The sequence below is a fragment of the Elephantulus edwardii genome, unplaced genomic scaffold (assembly GCF_000299155.1).
Source record: "Elephantulus edwardii isolate Elephantulus edwardi_28Jun2011 unplaced genomic scaffold, EleEdw1.0 scaffold00180, whole genome shotgun sequence".
Taxonomy (NCBI): Eukaryota; Metazoa; Chordata; class Mammalia; order Macroscelidea; family Macroscelididae; genus Elephantulus; species Elephantulus edwardii.
In genome coordinates, this window is record NW_006399930.1 from 3,130,115 (window position 1) to 3,151,775 (window position 21,661).

At 41.8% G+C, this 21,661-nt stretch overlaps 1 protein-coding gene across 8 annotated transcripts in view; it reads left to right on the plus strand.

The window, feature by feature from the left end:
• The window catches only part of APP (amyloid beta (A4) precursor protein), a 361,031-nt gene extending 352,852 nt beyond the window's left edge, over nucleotides 1–8,179 (plus strand). For all 8 annotated transcript variants that reach the window (XM_006896028.1, XM_006896029.1, XM_006896030.1 and 5 more), the window contains one exon: nucleotides 6,935–8,179. In XM_006896028.1, the coding sequence (XP_006896090.1) occupies nucleotides 6,935–7,036 (102 nt within the window). In that variant the 3' untranslated portion in view covers nucleotides 7,037–8,179. The remainder of the gene's footprint in view (nucleotides 1–6,934) is intronic.
• Nucleotides 8,180–21,661: the final 13,482 nt, after the last annotated feature.

A 21,661-nucleotide genomic window follows, 5' to 3' on the forward strand; every position in this document is an offset into this window, starting at 1 on the left:
CTGCAGTCCTTGACACTCTGCAGCAGGCGCTTCAGGTCCTCCTCAGTTTCAGCAAGCAGGGTTGTGTCATCCGCATAACGCAGATTGTTGATAAATCATCCACCAATCCTGACCCCACATTTCTCCTCATAGAGCCCAGCCTCCCTGATAATCTGTTCTGCATATAGATCCGGGCTATAGTCTTCGCAATTACGTGCTGTGCATCAGAGAGTTCGACAGTGAGTAGGGATGATAAAAAGAGAATTGATGCCGTTGAGCTGTGGTGCTGGAGAAGAGTGTTGAATATACCATGGACTGCTAGGAGAACTAGCAGCTTTGTCCTGGAGAAGGTCAAGCCCCAATGCTCGTTGGAGTCAAGGATTCTGAAGCTTCGTCTGACATACTTTGGGCATGTTGCAAGGAGGGGACTGGTCCTTGGAGAGGGACATCATGTTTGGCAGAGTTGAGGGGCAGTGCACGAGAGAAAGACCTTCGATAAGATGGATCAATTCTGTGACTGGGGTGGTGGGAATGAATGTGTTTGAGATGGCTAGGTTGGCACAGGGTAGAATGACATTTAGAGCTCTTTTGCATAGGGTCGCTATGAGTCACAAGTGACTCGATGGCACATAACAACAACAACAACAACAACAACCTGTTCATGCTAATGTGAAACCTATACTTGGACCAAGAGGCAGTCATAAGAACAGAGCAAGGAAACACTGCATGGTTCAAAATTGGGAAGGGCATACGCCAGGTATGCATCCTATCTCCATACCTTTTCAACCAGCTCTATGAGGAAAAATGTGGGGTCAGGATTGGTGGAAGATCTAGCAACAATCTGAGTTATGCAGATGACCCAACCCTGCTTGCTGAAACTGAGGAGGACCTGAAGCTCTTGCTGCAGAGGGTCAAGGACTGAAGCCGTCAATATGGATTGAGGCTCAATGTCAAGAAGACAAAGATTCTTGCCACTGGACCAATTGGCAGCATCAGGATGAATGGTGAAGAGATTGAGATTGTTAACAACTTTAGTTTGCTCGGCTCCACAGTCAACACTCTTGGCTCCAGCAGCCAGGATATTAAAAGATGTATTATGATGGGAAAGTCTGCTGTTAGGGACCTCTCCAAAGTACTGAAGAGCCATGGTGTCTCTCTGGAGACTAAGGTGCATCTGATACAGGCCATGGTCTTTGCAATCACTTGTTATGCATCAGAGAGTTGGACAATAACTAGGAAGGAGTGTATCATGGCCTGCTAGGAAAACAAACAGATTCATCCTGGAGAGGGCTAAACTTGACTGCTCCTTGGAGGCAAAGATTCTGAGGCTTCGTCTGACATACTTTGGGCATGTTGTAAGGAGGGACCGGTCCTTGGAGAGGGACATAATGCTTGCAAAGGTGGAGGGACAACACAGGAGGGGAAGACCCTCTGTGAGGTGGATTGATTCAGTGACTGGGGTAATCAAGATGGGTGTGTTGGAAGCAGTGCAATTGGCACAGGGTAGAGCAGGGTTTAGGGCTGTTGTACATAGGGTCGCTATGAGTCGCAAGTGACTCGACGGCACTTAACAACAACCTGTTCCCAAAAATTGTCATTGAAATCTCTATGGAGCATAGTTCTCGTATTATACACTCGGGGTCACTGTGAGAGGGAATTGATTCAACAACCACTTTTTTCCTGTTGAAGACATGCAACAGCGCAGAGGGTGCCAGGCTGTCTCCTGTAGACACAGCACCTTGCAGTGACCACCCAATGAAGACGCCACAGCCCTCATCCCTGCTGCCTTTACAGAGAGTCAGGAGCGAGACCATCAGACACGGTGTGCACGTGTGGGCACCTCCGCAAGTGGCAGGTGGACCTGCTTAGTGAGGGGATGGCAGTGCTCCTTTGTCTCACGTACTTTAGGCATGTGCTTAAGAGGGGGCAGTCCCTGGGAAAAGGCATCATGCTTGAGGAAGTGAAAGGTCAGCAAAAGAGAGGAACACTCTGGATGAGATGGGCTGACACAGTGACTGGAACAATGAGCTTGCATGGCAGAGAGCACGTGGATGGCACAGGACAGGGCAAGGCTTTGATATGCTATTCATTGGCTTTCTTAGGGGTCCAAGTTGATTAAACAAGCACCTAATAACAACAGGCACATCATGCATTTCAGAACAAACACCACTGGCTCAAACTCCACTCCCTGTGCTTTAAGGGAAATAATGCCGAAGTGTTAAGAGTGATAACTGTCTTAGTGAACCTGCCTGTGCCACGAGGAAGAGATTTATGGGCCTTGCTGAGGAACAGATTGGCTCTTAAACAATGCTGTTCTTTATTGTCATTGTTACTGCCATCAAGTCAGCTCCAAACGAAACACTGCCAGGTCATGCACCTGCACTGTCACCGTGACCGGTTATGAATTGGACTATTGCAATCTATAACATTTTCACTGGCTGGTATTTTTCAGAAGTAGATTGCCAGGCCTTTCTTCCTAGTCCGTGTTAGTCTAAAAGCTCCACTGAAATCTGGTAAACAACGTAGCATAACCCCAGCCTCCATGGAGAGAGGTAGTGGCTGCACATGAAATGCAAAAATCAGATCCAGATGTTCTGTGTCGTGAGAATTCCATCACCAGTGCCCCTGCTCTTCCTTTCTCAGTACTCTTGCCATTGAGTCGGAACCAACTCAGAACTGACCCTCCACTGAGTTTCCAAAGTTTTAAATAACACAGGAAGAGAGTGCCCATCTTTCTTCCTCAGAGTGACTGGTGGATTCAGACCACCAGCGAGATGCCACCTTTGGGTTAACAGTGCCACTACCAGAGCTGGCTGCTCTTTCTTTAGTGGTTGACTTGTCTGTGGCTGTTAGTACCCAGCTCTTCACTTCTGGTTTTGGAGGGCTCAGCGATAAAGAAGGTGCAATCCAAATCCCATGGCTGCAGTTTTGTGAAGCTAATCTACTGTAGATCCAGAGCTTTCTAAGGTCTAAAGGCCCAGCCTCTCACTGCAGGAGTGGTGGAAGGTGAGCTGCCCTTTCAAAGGCAGCAAAGGGGATGAGGATTAGCAAGTGGAAAAGAGACTGAGAAAAGTCAGGGAAGCTTGAGGAGGACTCTAAATCTCTGGGCCTCACATTTCCGGCTGGGCTCTCCTCTGTGTTTGTCTTTGGACTTTGAGGATGAGCTAAGCTATTCAATTGCCAGGTGTTCACTTGCCCTTAATGAATGCAAATAGTTTGTTGACAGCCAGAGTGAAGGTTGATGTACCTCCTGGAAGAGATAAAAGTATAATAGTCCCACAGTGAAGTAGCATAGCATTGTGAATTTTTTTTTTCCTGCTTTCAGAAAACGTAGCAGCTGTGTGCTTTATCTCTGAAGCAAAGTAATTTTTTTTTAAATCCCCAAGCTCTTTGAAATCTACTTTCAGAGGGGGTATATAGCCGAAAGCCTCCCACGTTCAAATGGCATACTGCTGCAGACAGGCTGTTTGCAGGCAAGCTGATTTGGAAAGCGAATGCAACACCTCCTTATTGGTGCTAATCTTTAATGGTGGCATTTTTGACTTACAAGTCCGTAGCTAATTGCACAGTTACCAATTAAAGCAGAATGACCTCATCTGTTGACAGCAGTGCAGATCATAGGGAGAGGAGAGGACAGGAAAACGTCTGTGAGTCAGCCCCTGGGGAGCCACTGAGTAGAATCTTCTGACTGCTGAGTGTTAAGTAGCGCTTGGTGGTGGTGGTGTTCTAAGAGACCTGTAGGCTGGTCACTGCTGGGATCTGAAGATCTGTGACCCGAACCCGCGGGTGTCTCTGAACAGTTCACAGGCACATGAGGACACGGTGGAGTAGCGCTGGCCCAGGGCTGGAGGTCTAGCTCTGGCTCTGTCAGCTGCCTTAGGACTCAGTGGTTGCTGTCAAGTCAGTCATGATTCACAGGGGACCGCCTCAGAGGAGAGGTGTACTCCATGGGATTTTCAGTGTGTGGCTGGTTTTTGGAGGTGAATCTTGAGAACTTTCTTGTGAGGTGCCTCTGTGTTGGCATGAACCTCTGACCTTTCATTTCACAGCTGAGCTTCTTAACCATTTACACTACCCAGGGACCCTGATCTTAGAGGTGAAGGAGCACAGAAAGAGAAGGGGACTATTTTTAACCCTTTAAAACAGGCAGTTTGGCAAGCTATTACGGGATCGTAGTGCTCGTTGTGTGTCATTGTTGCACAAGGGACCATGCTAATCTTCTCTGTATCATTCTGAGCCGAAAAAACTGAAAAACAAACTCTTGATCCAAGAAGCATTTTAAAAAAGAAAAAAAAAAGGAGAGAATACATAGTCACTGTACCAAAAAGGATTGGTAGACACAGAAATATTTCAAAAGTACCATATGATCAAGAGTCAGTGGTGATGAGCGAAGAATTCTAAGCTGCATTGAAGGCATGGGGGTGGGGGGCAGAGTAGGGCCCCAGGAATTGATGGGATATCAGTTGACATGTTTCAGCTAACAGATGCAGCCCTGCATATGCTTACAAGTCTAAGCCAGGAAATTTGGAAGACGGGTACCTGGCTAACTGGAAGAGATCCATATTTGTTCCCGTTCCCAAAAAAGTTGATTTGACAGTATGTGGAAATTATTGAACAATATTACTACTATTACATGCAAGCAGAAATATTGGTGAAGATCATCCAAAAATGGTTAGAACAGTGTCTTGACAAAAGAAATGACAAAAGGCCAAGCTAGGTTTAGAAGAGGTCCTGGCACCAGGGATATCATTGATGATATCTGATGAATCCTATCTAAAAGCAGAGAATACCAGAGCATACCTATTTGTGTTTTGTTAACTCTGCACAAGTCAGTGCAAATTAAAAAAAAAAAAAAAAAGCCAACGGTGTATTATCACAAACTGCAACTAACAGAGGAGAATGGAAATTCCAAAAGTTAATTGTGCTTACACAAAACCTATACCTAGATGATGAAACTATTGTTCAAAAGCATGGCTTACTACCAAGAAAGATGTGCGTCATGGCTGTCTGTATCCTCTCTCCATACCTATTTAATCTGTTTGCTGAACAAATCATTCAAGAAGCTGAACTTTTTGAAGAAGGGTCTTGTATCTGGATCAGAGGAAGGCTCATCAACAACCATTAGGCAGATGACACAGCCTTGCTTGCTGCAGGTAAGGACGACTTGAAGCACTTGTTGAAAAGGATCAGACCACAGCCTTCTATGTGGATTACAGCACACATCAAGATCACATCAATACAGATTACATCAAGAAAACCAAGAATTCCCCCCCCCCCCGACTAGTAGTCAACATCATGATAGATGGAGAAAAGATTGAAGTTGTCGATTATTTCATCTTGCCTTCTCCACAATCAACACTGTCACAGTACCAGCAGTCAAGAAATCAAAAGATGTTTTGCGTTGGGGAAGTCTACTGTTAGGAACCTCTCCAAATTTTGAAGAACAGTGATACCAGCTTAAAGACTAAGGTCTGCCTTATTCAAGCCATGCATCTGAGAGCTGGACAGTTAATAAAGATGACCTAGGAAAGATCAATACCTTCAAATTGTGACGTTGAAGAGTTCTGAGTGTCCAGTGGACTACCAAAAGAACAAACCTGCATCCTGGAGAAAGCGCAGCCAAAGTGCTCCTTAGCAGGGATGGTGAGGCTCCATCTAATGTGCTTTGGGCATCTTATTAGAAGCTGTACCTTGGGAAAAGACATCATGCTTGGAAATGTGGAAGGTCAGCAAAAGAGAGGAAAGCCCTGAATGAAATGCACAGACACATTGGCCACAGCAGTGGGACCAGGTATATCAGAGATGACAGGAATGGCACAGGATCATTGGTTGCCATTAGACATGGTTCAGATTTGTTGTTCGTGAATCACACTTTATTTGACTCGACAGCACTGCTCAGGGAGGGTGGGGCATAGTCCATGGAGTATTGCACTGCTATCCAAAAAGTTGTGTCTCTAATGGTTTGAATCCTTCAGGAGCTCCAAAGGAGAAAGTCTGCTCCCACTGCAATTTACAGCCTCAGAAACCCAATGAGGGGGTCCCAGCGGGTCTGAACTGATTTACTGGCAGTGAGTGTTCAGTAAAAAGCAAATCTGTATCCCAGAAAAGCGTGTCCTTGCTATGTAGGTTTTCTTTTTCCAAATACCAAGCAATGCCTTCATTGATAGAGAACTGTTCTGCTAAGGCCAAGCCTCTCTGGTTGCTTGAATCCACCAGGCAGTCTCCTCTTGTGTGATTTACAACTTTACAAACCCAGTGGAGTGTCAACTCTTGAGTAGATCCTGACTCAAAAACAATGATTGAATTGAGATACAAAGATGTATCTCTGTGTGTGTGACATTCTTTTCATTAAGAAATTCTTAGACCTCTCTTTAACATATGAAACTAATTACAGTAAGCTATGGGAAATGTTGAGCAGTCCAGGAAACTGAATGTTTTTCCACACAGAGTATGGAGTATCACCCAGAATTTTAATCCCTTTTTGTGACACGTTACAAGATCCGCCCCCCAAAATTTACTGCTATACTTTCAAATAATACAGTCGCCCATTAACATAAAACTGCCTTCCTTTGTGGCTTCTGGTCCACTGCTCCCTTATTCTGCCAGTTGAGAAGGAAAAAGTAGATGTGATAGTAGACTTAACTCGTGGCAGAAGCAACCAGCGATGTTGTTCCAACAAGCCTGAGCCCGCATGTGTGAGTGCCACCTGGTGGCAAAAATGAAATAGAACTGATGGGCGTAAGTATTCTTGTGCTGCTCAGAGATACCAAAGGTGGAAGGAAAGGAAAAAGAATATGGTAGGTTTCTGCAGTCTTGGTAAAAGAGAGAGAGAAACTGGGCTCTTTCTCTTTTTTGCCGCTCACTCATGTACACTTGTCACTACTTAGATGTGGTTTTTTAGTGGTTTTTTTTTTTCCTTTGTAAACACTCCGTTCTGATCACCCTTGCTTTGCAGGTTGACGCGGCTGTGACCCCAGAGGAGCGCCACCTCTCCAAGATGCAGCAGAATGGCTATGAAAATCCAACTTACAAGTTCTTTGAGCAGATGCAGAACTAGACCACCGCCACAGCAGCCTCTGATGTTGGACAGCAAAACCATTGCTTCACAACCCATCGGTGTTCATTCTTAGAATAATGTGGAAAGAAACAAACCTGTTTTCTTATTTACTCATTATCGCCTTTTGACAGCTGTGCTGTAACACAAGTAGATGCCTGAACTTGAATTAATATACAAATCAGTAATGTATTCTCTTCTCTTTACATTTTGGTCTCTACACTACATTATTAATGGGTTTTGTGTCCTGTAAAGAACTTAGCTGTATCAAACTAGTGCATGAATAGATCTCTCCTGATTATTTATCACGCGTGGCCCCTTAGCCAGTTGTATATTATTCTTGTGGTTTGTGACCCAAATAAGTCCTAATTGAAATATGCTTTAAGACTCGATGGGGGATGCTTCATGTGAACGTGGGAGTTTAGCTGCTTCTCTTGCCTAAGTATTCTTTTCCTGATCACTATGCATTTTAAAGTTAAGCATTTTTTTTAAGTATAAAAGATGATTTTTGAGACTTTCTTTTCCACAGTTGCATTTTACTGTACAGACTTTGCTGCTTCTGCTCTCAATGTGATACAGGAATTCCGAGGATACACGTTTATGTCTTTGTGCCTGTTTTATGTGCACACGTTAGGCATTGAGAATTGGAACTTTTTTGTCCATGTATCTTTGGATCTTTGATAAAAAAAAAGAAAAAGGAAAAAATGAAGAAGAATCCCTGTTCATTATAAGCACTTTTACTGGTGGAGGGAGGGGGGAGGGAGGCTCTGCTGGTCTCAAATTACCAATTCTAAAAAAAAAAATTCTGCAGGATAACTGTACAGAAGCATTGCTTATGACATGATAGCTTTCTACACTGTATTACGTAAATAAATTAAATAAAATTACCCTGGGCTAGACTTTTCTTTGAAAGATGACTTACAGACGTTAAACATTCCAAGTAATTTTTGGTGGTGGAAAAGGGGTGGATTTTGTTTCTGTTAACCAATCTAAAGCCTTTTGATTATGATATCAGGGAAGATGGAAGAGAGAAAGAGTGAACCAAGGAATGAGGAAGACATGCATGGACAAACCTTTCTTAAAGATTTGTCTTCAATTTGTATAAACTGGTGTTTTCATGTAAATAAATACATTATTGGAGGAGCACTGTTGTGCTGGTGTGAATGATTCTATAGTGGCAGCTTTTGGATTATTTCGTGATTAGAGACTAGTGAGAAATCTCTTACCCACTATTGGAGATCCACCCCTCTTGCATCTATCTGAGTGGAAAGTTAAAACCTACACAGATATTCCATGCTAGCAAAATAAAACTAAATACTTAACAATAAAAGTAAAAATAAGCACTTTTTTACGTGGTCCAAAAAAATTATACTATAACTTGATCTTCTCATTTATTCTAAGTCAGAGATAAAGAGAAAAGGGGTTAGGAAAACAAAAGTTAAAACCAACAAGCACTTATTTGAGAATGCTGGTGTCATAATGCATAACGTAAAGGTCAGTAGTTTGAATCGAGTCCAAAGATGTGCAGTCTCCTCCCCTTAAGATTTACACCCTTAGAAACTCAATGAAGCCATGCTGTGAATTGGAATTCTGGTGGCCTAGAAGTAACAAACTACCCTGCAATCTCAGAGGCATGTGTTTCGAACCCACCAGATGTTCCACAGAAGAAGGATAGGCAGTGTCTTCCTGTGTGATTAACTGCCCTAGAAAACCCACTGGAGCGTCAGCTATGGATCAATTCTTACTCAACGATATGCAACACAATTCCTAATTAAGGAGCGCTGGTGAACAAATGGTGAGAAACCATGCTGCAGTCTGCTCTGCAGACGAAGGGCAGGCAGTCTCCTCGCATGCAGTCAAACTGCCTCTGAACACCTGCTGGATGATCAGCAATGGGTCGGTTCCAACTTGATGGTACACAGCAATGACAATTTCTAAATAGGGAGCATTGGTGGCCTAATGGTAAGGAGCTGTGCTGCCAACCCAAAGGCACATGGTTCAGATCCACCAGCTGTTCTGCAAGAGAAAGATGGGCACTTGCCTCTAGTATCATTTTCTGCCTTTAAAAATTCACTGCAGGATCAGTTATGGATCAGTCCTGACAGTGGTACATAACAATCTCTAATTGAGCTTGTAGTTGCTATGAGTTGTACTTCCAGCACCTAACAACAGTCTCTAGAGGAGCTTTTTTCCTCAGTACTATTAACATTTTGTTTCAGATTATTTTTTCTTAAGAGTGCATTGACCTGGTCACTTGTTCCGTCCTTTGTCTCATGGACATGAGAACCAGCCAACACGTATAGTTTGCATTGCAATCTTTTAAATTAAAAGCGCAGAAAATAAGTCAACTCTTTTATCAGACCATTATGCAATATAAAAAGACTGTTAAAACTCATCTGAATCTATTATCATAAGAATAAAATCATCAACCCATGCTCTGTTAAGGACAATGAGACTAAACAGTTCTATGAAGACATGAAATAACATGAACATGTAGGACCTATAGTTCAATTTTCTTGATTCAAGGAGAGGTAGTAAATAAGGGTAGGAAATGAATCCTGGTATATTTCTAATGGCATTAATGAGGGAAGTGCCACCCAACTTTACAGTGACACTAGGAGACAGTTCACAAAATAGGCTTGCTGTAACTGCAAGCTCAGTTACCAGTTCAGAGCCTGGAGATGAAATTTCAAAGCTAAAGAAAACTTGTGTACTCTTAGTTAATATTCTCAAATTGAGAATTTATTTTTGAAGTTCACCAGATGGTGTTGGGGTTAATCAGTAGCGCAATTTACACAAAACTAAGTGTCACCAAATACAGAATAATAGGAAGTAATTGCCCAAGCCAAAGATTAAAAAAATTTTGGAAGAGGTTGACTTGCTGAACTGGTGGGTAAGGAATAACTATGTTATTATGAGGAAGAAGTTGGTTGGACATACCTTCCTGTGTTGAAAGGGCATTTTATATCTGGATTCTGTTTGTTTTTGTCTTTAATTATACTTGCATTAGAACCAACCCATAGCTGACTCTCCAGAGGGTTTTCTGAGGCAGAAAATCGCATGGGGGGAGATTGCCTATCTTCCCATGGAGCAGCTGGTGGATTCAAACTGTGTGACTTTGAGATTGCAGTGCAGCTTCTTCCTACGAGGCCACGATTTTAGCAACTATACTGTTTCCATTGATCTAAAAAAAGTTTTTTCCGTTGCTTTGTTGTGGACTTGAATTGCTGTGTTTTGAGTGTTTCCTGTGTAAAGCCCAATTGCAACTTGAGCCAATTTGAAATCTTGTATATAGTAAATTCCATCCAGGTCTTTCATTGATATAACTGCTGTTTGCTTTCAGTCCTGTTGCATCTTTTGTTGTAATGACTATGTTAATATTTAATATTTACTACATCTTGTGAGTCATCTTACTGCCCCCTTCTGTCCTATATCATTATTGTTGTTAGGTGCCTTCAACTGTGACTCACAGCCCTATGAACAGGCCCCATCCTGTGTCACCTTTATCATCTCTGACATACAGGAGCCCATTGCTGCAGTCACAGTGACAATCCATTTTGTTGAGGTTCTTACTCTTTTTTTGCTGACTCTCCACCTTTCCAAGCATGATGTCCCTTTCCAAGGAATAGCCTCTCCTAGCAACATGCCCAAGGTATGTGAGACAAAGCTTTGCTATTGCTTCCTAGCAGCATTCTGGCTGCACTTTTCCCAAATCATGCACTCTTTTGGCAGTCCTTGGGATATTCCGTACTCTTAACCAGCACCGCGCCTCAAGAGCATCAATTCTGTCATCTTTTTTGCATTTATTGTCCAGCTCTCAGAGACATAGCAAGTGACTGAAAAGACCATTGCCTGGATCAGGTGTGCCTTAGTCTTTAAACTGACATCATTGAACCTCAGTGTTTTGGAGTGGTCCCTGACAGCAGACTTCCTGTTGCAACACATCTCCTGGTCTCCTAACTTCTGGTATCATGGGTGTTGATTGAGGATCCAAATAAGAGGAAATCTTTGACAATTTCATTCTTTTCTCCATCTATCAGGATGTTGCCTATTGGTCTAGTAGTGAGTTTTCTTCTTGATGTTGAGATGCATTATGTACTGACAGTTGTAGTCCTTGGTCTTCTGCAGCGGAGATTTCAAGTCCTCACTTTTCTGCAAGCAAGGTGTGTCAGCTGCATGGCTCAGATCGTTGATGAGCCTTTCTCTGATTCTGATACCACATTCTTCTTCATTGGGTCCAATTTCTCCAAAGATTTGCGCAGCATACAGATTAAATAGGTATGGAGAAAGAATACAACCCTATGAACACATTTTCTGATTTTAAATCATGTAGTGTTCCCTTGCTCTATTCACATAGAAGCTTCTTGACTTAGGTATAGGTTTTGTATGAGCACAATTAAGTAGTCTGCAATTCCCATTCTTCTCAATATTAGCCATCGTTTGTTAAAATATACACAGTCAAATGCATTTGCATAGACTCTTCTGGTATTCTCTACTTTCAGCCAGGATGCAGCGGACATCAGCAGTAATATTCCTGGTACCACAATGTTGTCTAAACTCTGCTTATATCTCTGACAGTTCTCTGTCTATATACTGTTCTAACTGGTTTTGGATGACCTTTAGCAAAATATTCCTTGTTATTGTTAAGAATCGTCAAGTCGCCTGCATAGTAACCTTATGTACTACAGCCTTGAAGCCTGCCCTATCCTGAACCAGTCTCACTGACTCTGACACACTTACGTCATTGCCCCAGTGATTGTTATCAATCCATCTCGTTCCGGGGCTTCCTCTCTTGCACGGTCCCTCCACCCTTCCGAGCCTGAGGTCCTTCCCCAAGGACAGCTTCCTGCTGGCCACATGCCTAAAGTATGTGAGACGGAGCTTCAAAATCCTAACCTCCAAGGAGAAACTAGGTTTCATCCTCTCTAAGACAGGCCTATTAGCAACCCATGTCTCAAGGCTCTTCTCTCACACCACAACTCAAAGACATTGATTGTTCTGTCATCCTTAGTCATTGTCCAGCTCTCTGATGAATAGCAAGTAATTGTAAAGACCATGGCGTGGATCAGGTTCACCTCAGTCTCTAACCTGAAATCATCACTTCTCATTACTCTGGAGAGGTACCTGACAGCACTTTTTCCCAGTGCAATTCATATTTTGATTTATTGACTGCTGGTGTTAAGCATATTGATTATGCATCCATCATCTTGTTGCCAATTGACCAGTGGTGAGAATCTGTCTTCTTGATACTGAGCTTCAATCCACACTGAAGACTACAGCCCTTGACCTTCTGCAGCAAGGACTTACGGTCTCCTCAGTTTCAGCAAACAAGGTTGTATCATGTGCTTAACATAGGTTATTGATGAGTCTTCCTCAAATCCTGATGCCACATTCTTCCTCATAGAGCGCAGCCTCTTGGATGATCTGTTCTGCATATAGAGTGGAAAGGTATGGAGATAGGATTCATCCCTGACACATGCTTTTCCTGATTTTGAACTATGTAATGTTTCCTTGTTCTGTTCTGAGAACAATACTTGCTTCCTAGTCCAAGTATGGGTTTCACATAAGCACTATCAAGTATTCTGGGATTCGCACTCTTTTCAAGGTTAACCATAGTTTTTTGTGATCCACACAATAAAATGCTTTTCCATAGTAAATGAAACACAGACATTCCTCAGGTACTCTTTGCTTTCTGCCAAGATCCATCTGACATTGGCGATAATGTCTCTAGAGCCATGACCTCTTCTAAACCCAGCTTGTCTTTCTGCAAGTTCTCTGTCGATATACTGTTCCAGCCATTCTTTTTTTATAATCTTTAGCAGGATTTTGCTTAAGTGTGATATTAGTGATGTTGTTCAATTATTTCCACACTCTGTCAAGTCACCCCTTTTTTTGGAATGGAAATAAATATGAATCTCTTCCAGTCAGTTGGCCAAGTCCTTGGCCTCCAGATTTCTTGGCACAGCCTGGTGAGCAAGTCCGGGCTAGCATCTGTTGAAATATGTCAATAGGTATTTCATCAGTTCCTGGGACTTATTTTTTGCCACATCCTTCAGAGAAGCCTGAACTTCCTCATTTATCACCTTTGCCTCTTGATTATATGTTGTTTCTTGAAATTCTTCTGTGTCATTCTTTTTTGGTATGTCACTACTTCGTATACTCCTTCCGTCTTCTTTGTATACTCCTTCCATCTTCTTTGTGTACTCCTTTCATCTTCTTTGTATACTCCTTCCATCTTCTTTTACTGCTTCCTAGATCATTCATTCTGCCCATAGCGTCCTTGAATTTGTTCTTTAGTTCCTTCAGCTTAAGAAATGCCAAGCCAGTTTGGCCCTTTTGATTTTCGGACTCCAGCTCCTTGGGCATTTCATTATAGTATTTTGCTTTGTCTTCCCGGCTGTCCTTTGAAATCTTCTATTCAGCTTCTTAACATCTTGATTTCTTCCCTTTGCTTTGGCTTCTCAGTGCTCTAAGTGCAATATTCTGAGTCTCTTCCAATGTCCATATTGTTCTTTTCTTCTTTCTTCTTTGTAACTACCTTTTGCATTCTTCATAGATGATATTCTTTATATCTTCCCATAGCTCATCTGGTCTTCGTCCATTAGTGTTGAAGACCTCAAACTTATTCCTAAGTTGGTTTTTAAATTCAAGGAGGATAAACTCAAGATCAAATTTTTATTCCTGTGGATATGATTTAACCTTCTTTAGCTTTAATTTGAATTTCCATATAAGTAGTTGATAGTCTATTCTACAGTCAGCACTTGACATAGTTTTCACTGCTGATATTCAACTTTTCCAAATATTCTTTCCACAGATGTAATTGATCTGACTGCTGTGCATACCATCAAGTGAAATCCATATGTGTAACGTGCATTTATGTTTCTTATAAAAGATATTTGCAATGAAGAAATCATTGATTGTGCAGAATTCTATCATTCTGTCTCCAGTCTCATTTCTGTCACCAAGTCCTTGTTTTCTGACTACTGATCCTTCTTTATGGTTCCCAGCTTTTGCATTCCAGTCACTCATTATTAATGCATCCTGTTTCCATTATCGATCAATTTCTGATGGCAAAAATCGGTAGAAATCATCTGTTTCCTCCTCTTTGGCTCTGGTTGTTGGTGCATAAATTTGAATCATATTGGTGTTAACAAGTCTTCCTTGTATGCATATGGATATGATCCTTTTGCTCACAATATTCTATTTCAAGATGGATCTAGAAATGGTCTTTTAAACTATGAAAGCAACCCTGTTTTTTCTCACCTTTTCATCTCCAGCATAGTAGGTCATATAATCATCTGATTAAAAATATCTCATGGCAATCCTTCGAATTTCTCCAATACCTAATTTGTTAATAATTGTGCTTTCCATTTCTTTCTTAACAGTGTCTACTTTGGCAGTATTTCCCTGGTCTGTCCCTCTGCCTGTTTCTCTCTCTGTAGACCAAGGAATCCCACCTGGGAGACCCCTTAATAAAGCTTCTTTAGCTTCCTTTAAAAAACAAAACAAACAAAAAAAAAACCCACCAAAACAAAACCAACAATGTCTAGTTTTCCTACATTCATGCTTCTCACATCCCATGTTCCAATCATTAGTTTCTGTTTATAAGTGTTCCTCCTCCTTTGTGTTGCCAAATTTGAGGGCTCAGCCTCAGTTGCCATATCTGCTAGTCTACTTTAAGTGTGCTCTAACGTACATAGGGTTTTCGAAGGCCTGTTATATTTTGGAAGTGGATGGCCAATCCTATTCCTAGTCTGTCTTAGTTTTAGAGTGCTGTCAGACAAGGATTATACCAAGATGAAACATTTCCCTTTTTTTGTCAACCAAAGGCATGTAGTGTAGTTCAGTTCCATGAGTTGCTCCATGGAAGAAAGATGGATGATTTTCTTCAAAGTGATTTATAGCCTCTGAGAACGTGCTGGAGGTGGCCATGTGCCAATTCCAAATGGACAGCACATGAGTGAGTGGGTGAGTGAGTGAGTGAGTGAGTTATATTTGATCAGAACATAGAGGTTTTCCGTATAACTCTTGGACGCATGATGCTGCCCTTGTTTTCATTTTAGCTCAAAACTGGCATTTTTGAAATGACCTCCATCTGTTTCTCTGTAACAGCTCCTAGACAACTTTCTGTGGGATAGAACTCACAATGCAGCTAATTCCCCAGGTCAGACACCTAGATACAGATGCAGCACATTCAAAGTAGATTTTCTCTGGCTTTGGAATTTGAAAGTTGTTGTTGTTATGTGCCATTGAGTCGCCTGCGACTCATAGCGACCCTATGTACAACAGCCCTAAACTCTGCTCTGTCCTGTGCCAATTGCACTGCCTCTGACACACCCATCCCGATTACCCCAGTCACTGAATCAATCCACCTCATAGAGGGTCTTCTCTTCCTGCGCTGTCCCTCCACCCTCCCAAGCATGATGTCCTTCTCTCTCCTTAAAACATGTCCAAAGTATGTCAGACGAAGCCTCAGAATCCTTGCCTCCAAGGAGCAGCTTGGTTGAACCCTCTCAAGGATGAATCTGTTTGTTTTCCTACCAGGCCATGGTACACTCAATACTCTTCTCCAGCACCAAAGCACAAAGGCATCAATTCTGCTTCTATCCTCCCTAGTCATTGTCCAACTCTGACGCATAACAAGTGATTGCAAAGACCGAGGCCTGTATTAAACTCACCTTAGTCTCCAGAGAGACTCTTCAGTACTTTGGGGTGGTCCCTAACAGCAGACTTTCCCATCATAATACATCTTTTAATTTCCTGGCTGCTGGTGCCAGTAGTATTGATTGTGAAGCCAAGCTGACTAAAGCTGTGAACAATCTCAATCTCTTCACCATCCATACTGATACTGCCAGTTGGTTCAGTGGTGAGAATCTTTGTCTTCTTGACATTGAGCCTCAATCCATATTGAAGGCTTCAGTCTTGACCCTCTGCAGCAAGTGCCTCAGGTTCTCCTCAGTTTCAGTAAGCAGGGTTGTGTCATCTGCGTAACACAGATTGCTGATAGACCTTCCACCAATCCTGATACCACATTTCTCCTCGTAGAGCCCAGCCTCCTGGATGATCTGTCCTGCATACAGGTTGAAAAGGTATGGAGACAGGACATATCCCTGGCATAAGCCCTTCCCCATTTTGAACCATGCATGCAGTGTTTCCTTGCTGTGTTCTGACGGCTGTCTCTTGGTCCAAGTATAGGTTTCACATAAGCACGATCAAGTGTTCTGGGATTCCCATTCTTCTCAGAGTCAGCCACAGTTTTTTATGATCCACACAGTCAAACACCTTTGTATATAATCAATGAAGCACAGATAGACATTCCTCTGGTACTCGTGCTTTCAGCCAAGATCCATCTGACATTAGCTACAATATCCCTAGTATTGAAAAAAATAAATTTTGGTTTTCCTTAAGTTGCTTTAAAAATCAACACATTCTCTGCTGGAGAAGAAGGAACAATCTCCTCCTGTATCAGATCTAATTTGACGGTACACACAAAAAATAATGAAATAAAATTTTAAAAAAAATTTTAAAGTATCAACACATTGGTATCTTGCCTTATATGTTGTATCTAAGAATCTGCTGGTGATCCAATTTCCTCACCTTTGTGAACTATTTCATCATTCTGCCCCAGAGGCTCAGAGGACCAACTCCCCCCCCCCCTTATTTGTAATAGTTTTACAAAGCAATGTCTTAGAACTGATGTTCTGGCTTAATTTTCCCAGATACGTTCAGAGTTATTTCAGTGTGGAGAATCAGGTCTTTTATTTCTGGAACTTGAATTAGAGTTTTAAATAGTCTGTTATTTTTAGTTTCTTCTTTGGGAACACCAATAATGCCAATAGTTGCCCTCCTTTATGTATCTTCCACTTCAACGTCTTCCTCTCTGAACTTTTTAAATTTTTTAATCTCATTTCCATTCTCTTGGCTGTTTTCCTTTCTTGGTTCCTTTCCTTTATTGCTCTTTATTACATTTTTACTTGAGCTGGTTAAACTTTGGGTATTTGATATAATTTTGTCATTTTCTTCAGAGACAGATAGTCTCTGACTTATGACAGGGCTCCATTGCAATGACTCTGTCATAAGTAGGTCCTGACAGAATTTAATTTTGTTTTGTTTTCATCACTGCTATCTTAAACAAGCAGTATGTGCTCTGGTAGCAGAGTCCTTTACTCCATTTTACTGCTAACCAGAAGCTCTTTCATCTCCACCAGTAATCTACTAGCAGCTACAAAGGAGAAATATGAGCAGTGACTTCCTTTTAATATTTACAGCCTAATCTTACCCTGTTGTTGTTGTTATTATTATTGTTGTTATGTGCTATCGAATTGCCTGTGACTAATAATGACCCTATGTCCAATAAATAGCTCTGAACCTTGCCCTATCCTGAGCTAGTCTCACTGTCTGAAAAACCTACCTCCACTACCCCAGTTACTGTGTCAATCCATCACACCTGGGGTCTTCCCCTCCTGCATTGTCCCTCCACCTTTCCAAGCGTGATATCCTTCTCCAGGGACTCGTCCCTCTGGCCCACATGTCCTTGCCTGCAAGAAGCAAACTGGTTTCACTCTCTCCAGGAAAAAACTTGTTTATTTTCCTGAGAGACTCCTGACAGTTTGTTCAACACTCTTCTCCAGCACCCCAGTTCAAAGGCATCAATTGTTCTTCTGTCATCTTTCGTCATTGTCAAGCTCTCTCTGATTCTTAGCAAGTAATTGCCTGTATCAGGCACACATTAGACTCTAGACTGACATCTTTGCTCTTTAGCACTTTGGAGAGGTCCCTGACAGCAGCTTTTCCAAGAACAATTTGTCTTTTGATTTCTTTGCTGCTGGTGCCTAAAGTGTTGATTGTGGATCCAAGCAAGCTGAAATTGTTAATGACCTCAGTCCCTTTTTCCATCTATCATGATGCTGCCAACTGGCTCAGTGGTGAGAATCTTGATGATAAGCTTTAACCCATATTGAAGACTATGGTCTTTGTCTGCAGTACACACTTCAGATCCTTCCCAGCTCCAGCGAGCAAGATTTTGTCATCTGCATAATGTAGGTTGTTGATGAGTCTTCATCCAATCCTGGTGCCATATTCTTTCACATGAAGTCAAGTCTCCTCAACTGTTCTGCATATATATATAGAGAGAGAGAGAATGTGTGGAGACAGGATGCATTCTTGATGGACTTCTTCTCTGATTTTGAGTCATGCAGTGTTTCCTTGCTCTGTTCTATTTCCTGGTCCAAGTATAGGTTTCACAGAGTCAAGTGTTCTAGGATTCCCACTCTTCTCAAGGTTAGCCGCAATTTGTTGTGATCCACACAGTCCAATGCCTTTGCATAGTCAATGAAACACAAGTAGACATTCCTCTGGTATTCTCTGTTTTCTACCAAGATCCATCTGGCATTGACAATAATGTCGCAGGTAACAGCCTCTTCTAAACCTGTTTGTATTTCTGATAGGTAGTTTGAAGTAGGTTTTTTATAATCTTGGTTTGTGTGCAATATCAATGATATTGTTCAGTACTTTCCACGCTCTGTCGGGTCACCCTTTTTTTGAATGGGAACAAATATCGATCTATTATTCCAGTCAGTTCTCCAGGTAGTCATCCTCCAGATTTCCTGGCACAACAGGGTGAGCACATCCAGGGCAGCACCTGTCTGTTGACTGTTGAAATATGTCAATTGGTATTCCATCAGCAACTCCTGAGGCCCTTTTTTTGTTTTTGGCAAGTCCTTCAGAGCACCTTGAACTTCCTCCTTCATCACCATTGCCTTTTAATCATAATTTGTTTTATTGCATTATTTTGTGTCAAAATTCTTTTTGGGGCAGTGACTCTGTATATTCCTTCCATCTTTTTTTAACGCCTCCTGGATCATCAAGATTCTGTCCATAGCATCCTTGAGTATTGCAACTCAAGACTTGAATTTGTTTTTCAGTTCTTTCAGCTTAAGGAATGCTGCGCGAGTTCAGCCCTTTTGGTTTTCTGACTCCATTTCTTTGCATGGTTCATTACAAAACCTTTCTTTGTCTTCCCAAGTTGCCCTTTGAAATCCTCCACTTAACTTCTTAACTTTCTGTTTACTTCCCTTTGTTTTGGTTTCTCAGTGCTCTGGTGCAATATTCAGAGTCTCTTCTGACATCCCTCTTGGTCTTTTCTTCTTCCTCTGTCTTTACAATGACTTTTACTTTTTTCACAAATTTATATTCTTGATACCCTTCCAAAGTTCATCTGTCCTTCATTTATTCATGTTTAAGGCCTCAAAGCTATTCCTGAGGTGATTTTTAAATTCAGATGGGATAGACTCAAGGTCAAATTTTGGTTTCTGTGGATTTGATGTCATTTTCTTTAGCTTTAGTTTGAACTTGCATATGAGTAGTCAATGCCTAGTTTTCACAGCTAATATTGAGCTTCTCTAGTGATTTCTCCCATGGATGTAGTCTATCTGATTCCTATATGTGCCATCAGGTGACATCCCTGTGTATAATTGCCATTTATGTTTCTTGTAAAAGGTGTTTGCTATGAAAAAATTATTGATTATATAAAATGCTATCATCCTATCTCAACCTCGTTTATGTCATCATGCCCATGCTTTCCAATGACTGATCTTTCTTCCTTGTTCCCAACAATTGCATTACAGTCATTCATTATTACTAATGTGTCTTAGTTGGATCAAATTCCAACTGCAAAATTTGGTAGAAATCATCCATTTCTTCACCCTCAGTATCTGACCTTCCACTGGGTTTCTGAGACTGTAAATCCATGGGAGGAGATGACCCATCTTTCTCCTGAGGGGCCACTGGTAGATTCAAGCCACCAGAAAAGTGCAGTTAGGAACACAGCTCTCTCCAGACTGTGGTACCAGAGCTCACTCAGAAACCCAGTGGAAGGTTGCTGCAAGTTGGAAATGACTATGACAGTGGATTTGATTTTGGTTTGGGCTTTATTACTGACAAATATGGCAGTGAACAGAAATAATAAAACTGAACGTCAGTGAATATCTGAGAATCATGGCATTATTACATTAGCCACTCTAATACTACTATGGTAATTTAATGGCAAGGAGTGGCACTGCCAACCCAAAGGTACACGGTTTGAATCCACCAGCTGCTCTGCAAAAGAAACATGAACAACCAACTCACATGCAATTTGCTGCCTATGAAAACCCACTGAAGGGTCTACATTTCAAACTCAGTGGTACTTAACAACAATACTGTATGTAGTACATGTTTCTAACAATAAGGATAGTCATTAACTGTGGTTCAACCTAAGCCAGAGACAATTTCTATTTGTTTCTTTAATTCAATCAATAGTAGTTTTATTACTGCTTTTCATATCCTTTTTTTCATGACTTTCATATCCCCAATTGGGTAGGAAGTTGCGCTAACAACTCAAAGGCAGGCAGTTCAAATCCACCAGGTCCTCCACTGGTGGACAGCTCTGACTCGACAGCACATCACAACAGCAATTCTCTAAAGTATTTCATCCCTTTTGGAATAGTGTTCTGGCTTTTTATCAGGTCTGTGATTACTCCATGGGAAATTTACCCATTTCTACCTATAGTGCATTCATTTTCCAAGTGGCTGCAGGCCTCTATGAAGGTGATTTGCTTACTGTTGTTCTCATTTATTTTATGTCTATTGTCCACAGCATTTTCTGTGACTTCTGGTTAACTCTGACATTTTGCAGTTGCAATAATAACCTAACTTTTTAAAAGTTCTGAATTATCTCTGGGAATGAGATAGTACTTTTAGTCAGAAAAGTATGAAATTGTGGGTCTTTTGTAGTTGTAGAGGGGCAACATGTACCAGTGTATTCCTCATTTTAGAAGGAATTCTTGACGAGCTCCACACCATTAGAAATTTCACTGAGGTGGAAGGTCCTGGATTTTTGTCAGATTCATTTCCTAGCCTCAAATATGCAACTGTTTTTTCCAATAAGTTGGTGGTGGTGGTGGTTGTCCAACTCTCCAATGCATAGCATGTAAAGTTCCTGCCAACTTAATTATGACAGGGTTGGAGAAATTATATACACCTTTGATGTAGAAAAGGGTGGCCTGGTGACATACCCTAGGGAGGTGCTGTGGTACTTTGAATCCACAAGGAGCTTCTTGAGAGAAAGATGAGCAATCTCCTTCCATGCAGTTTCTACCACCTAAGAACCTACTGGAGGGTCAGCGATGAGTCAGTTCCAACATGGCAGCAATGAGAGTTGAGTAGTCGTAAGAGAATGTTGGTGGCATTGCCAGGTAAAGGCAGACTGCTTCTGATGTTCCTTCGAAATAGTATATTTGGAGTGCCAGGAGATGTAAATTACATGCAGAACAGCAGCATTAACTGGAATCACAGCCTAATTGTTGTTTTGTACTATCGAGCCTGCAACTCAAAGCGACTATGTACAACAGCTCTGAAGCCTGCTCTGTCCTGAGCCAGTCTCACAGACTCAACACACCCACCCCATTGCCCTAGTTACTTTATCAATCCCTCTCATCTAGGTCCCTCCACCCTTCCATGCATGATGTTCTTCTCCAAGGACTGGTCCCGCCCGGCCACATACTCAAAGTATGTGAGACAGAGCATCAAAAATCTTAGCCTCCAAGGAGAAAATTGGTTTCACACACTCTCCAAGACAGATCTATTTGT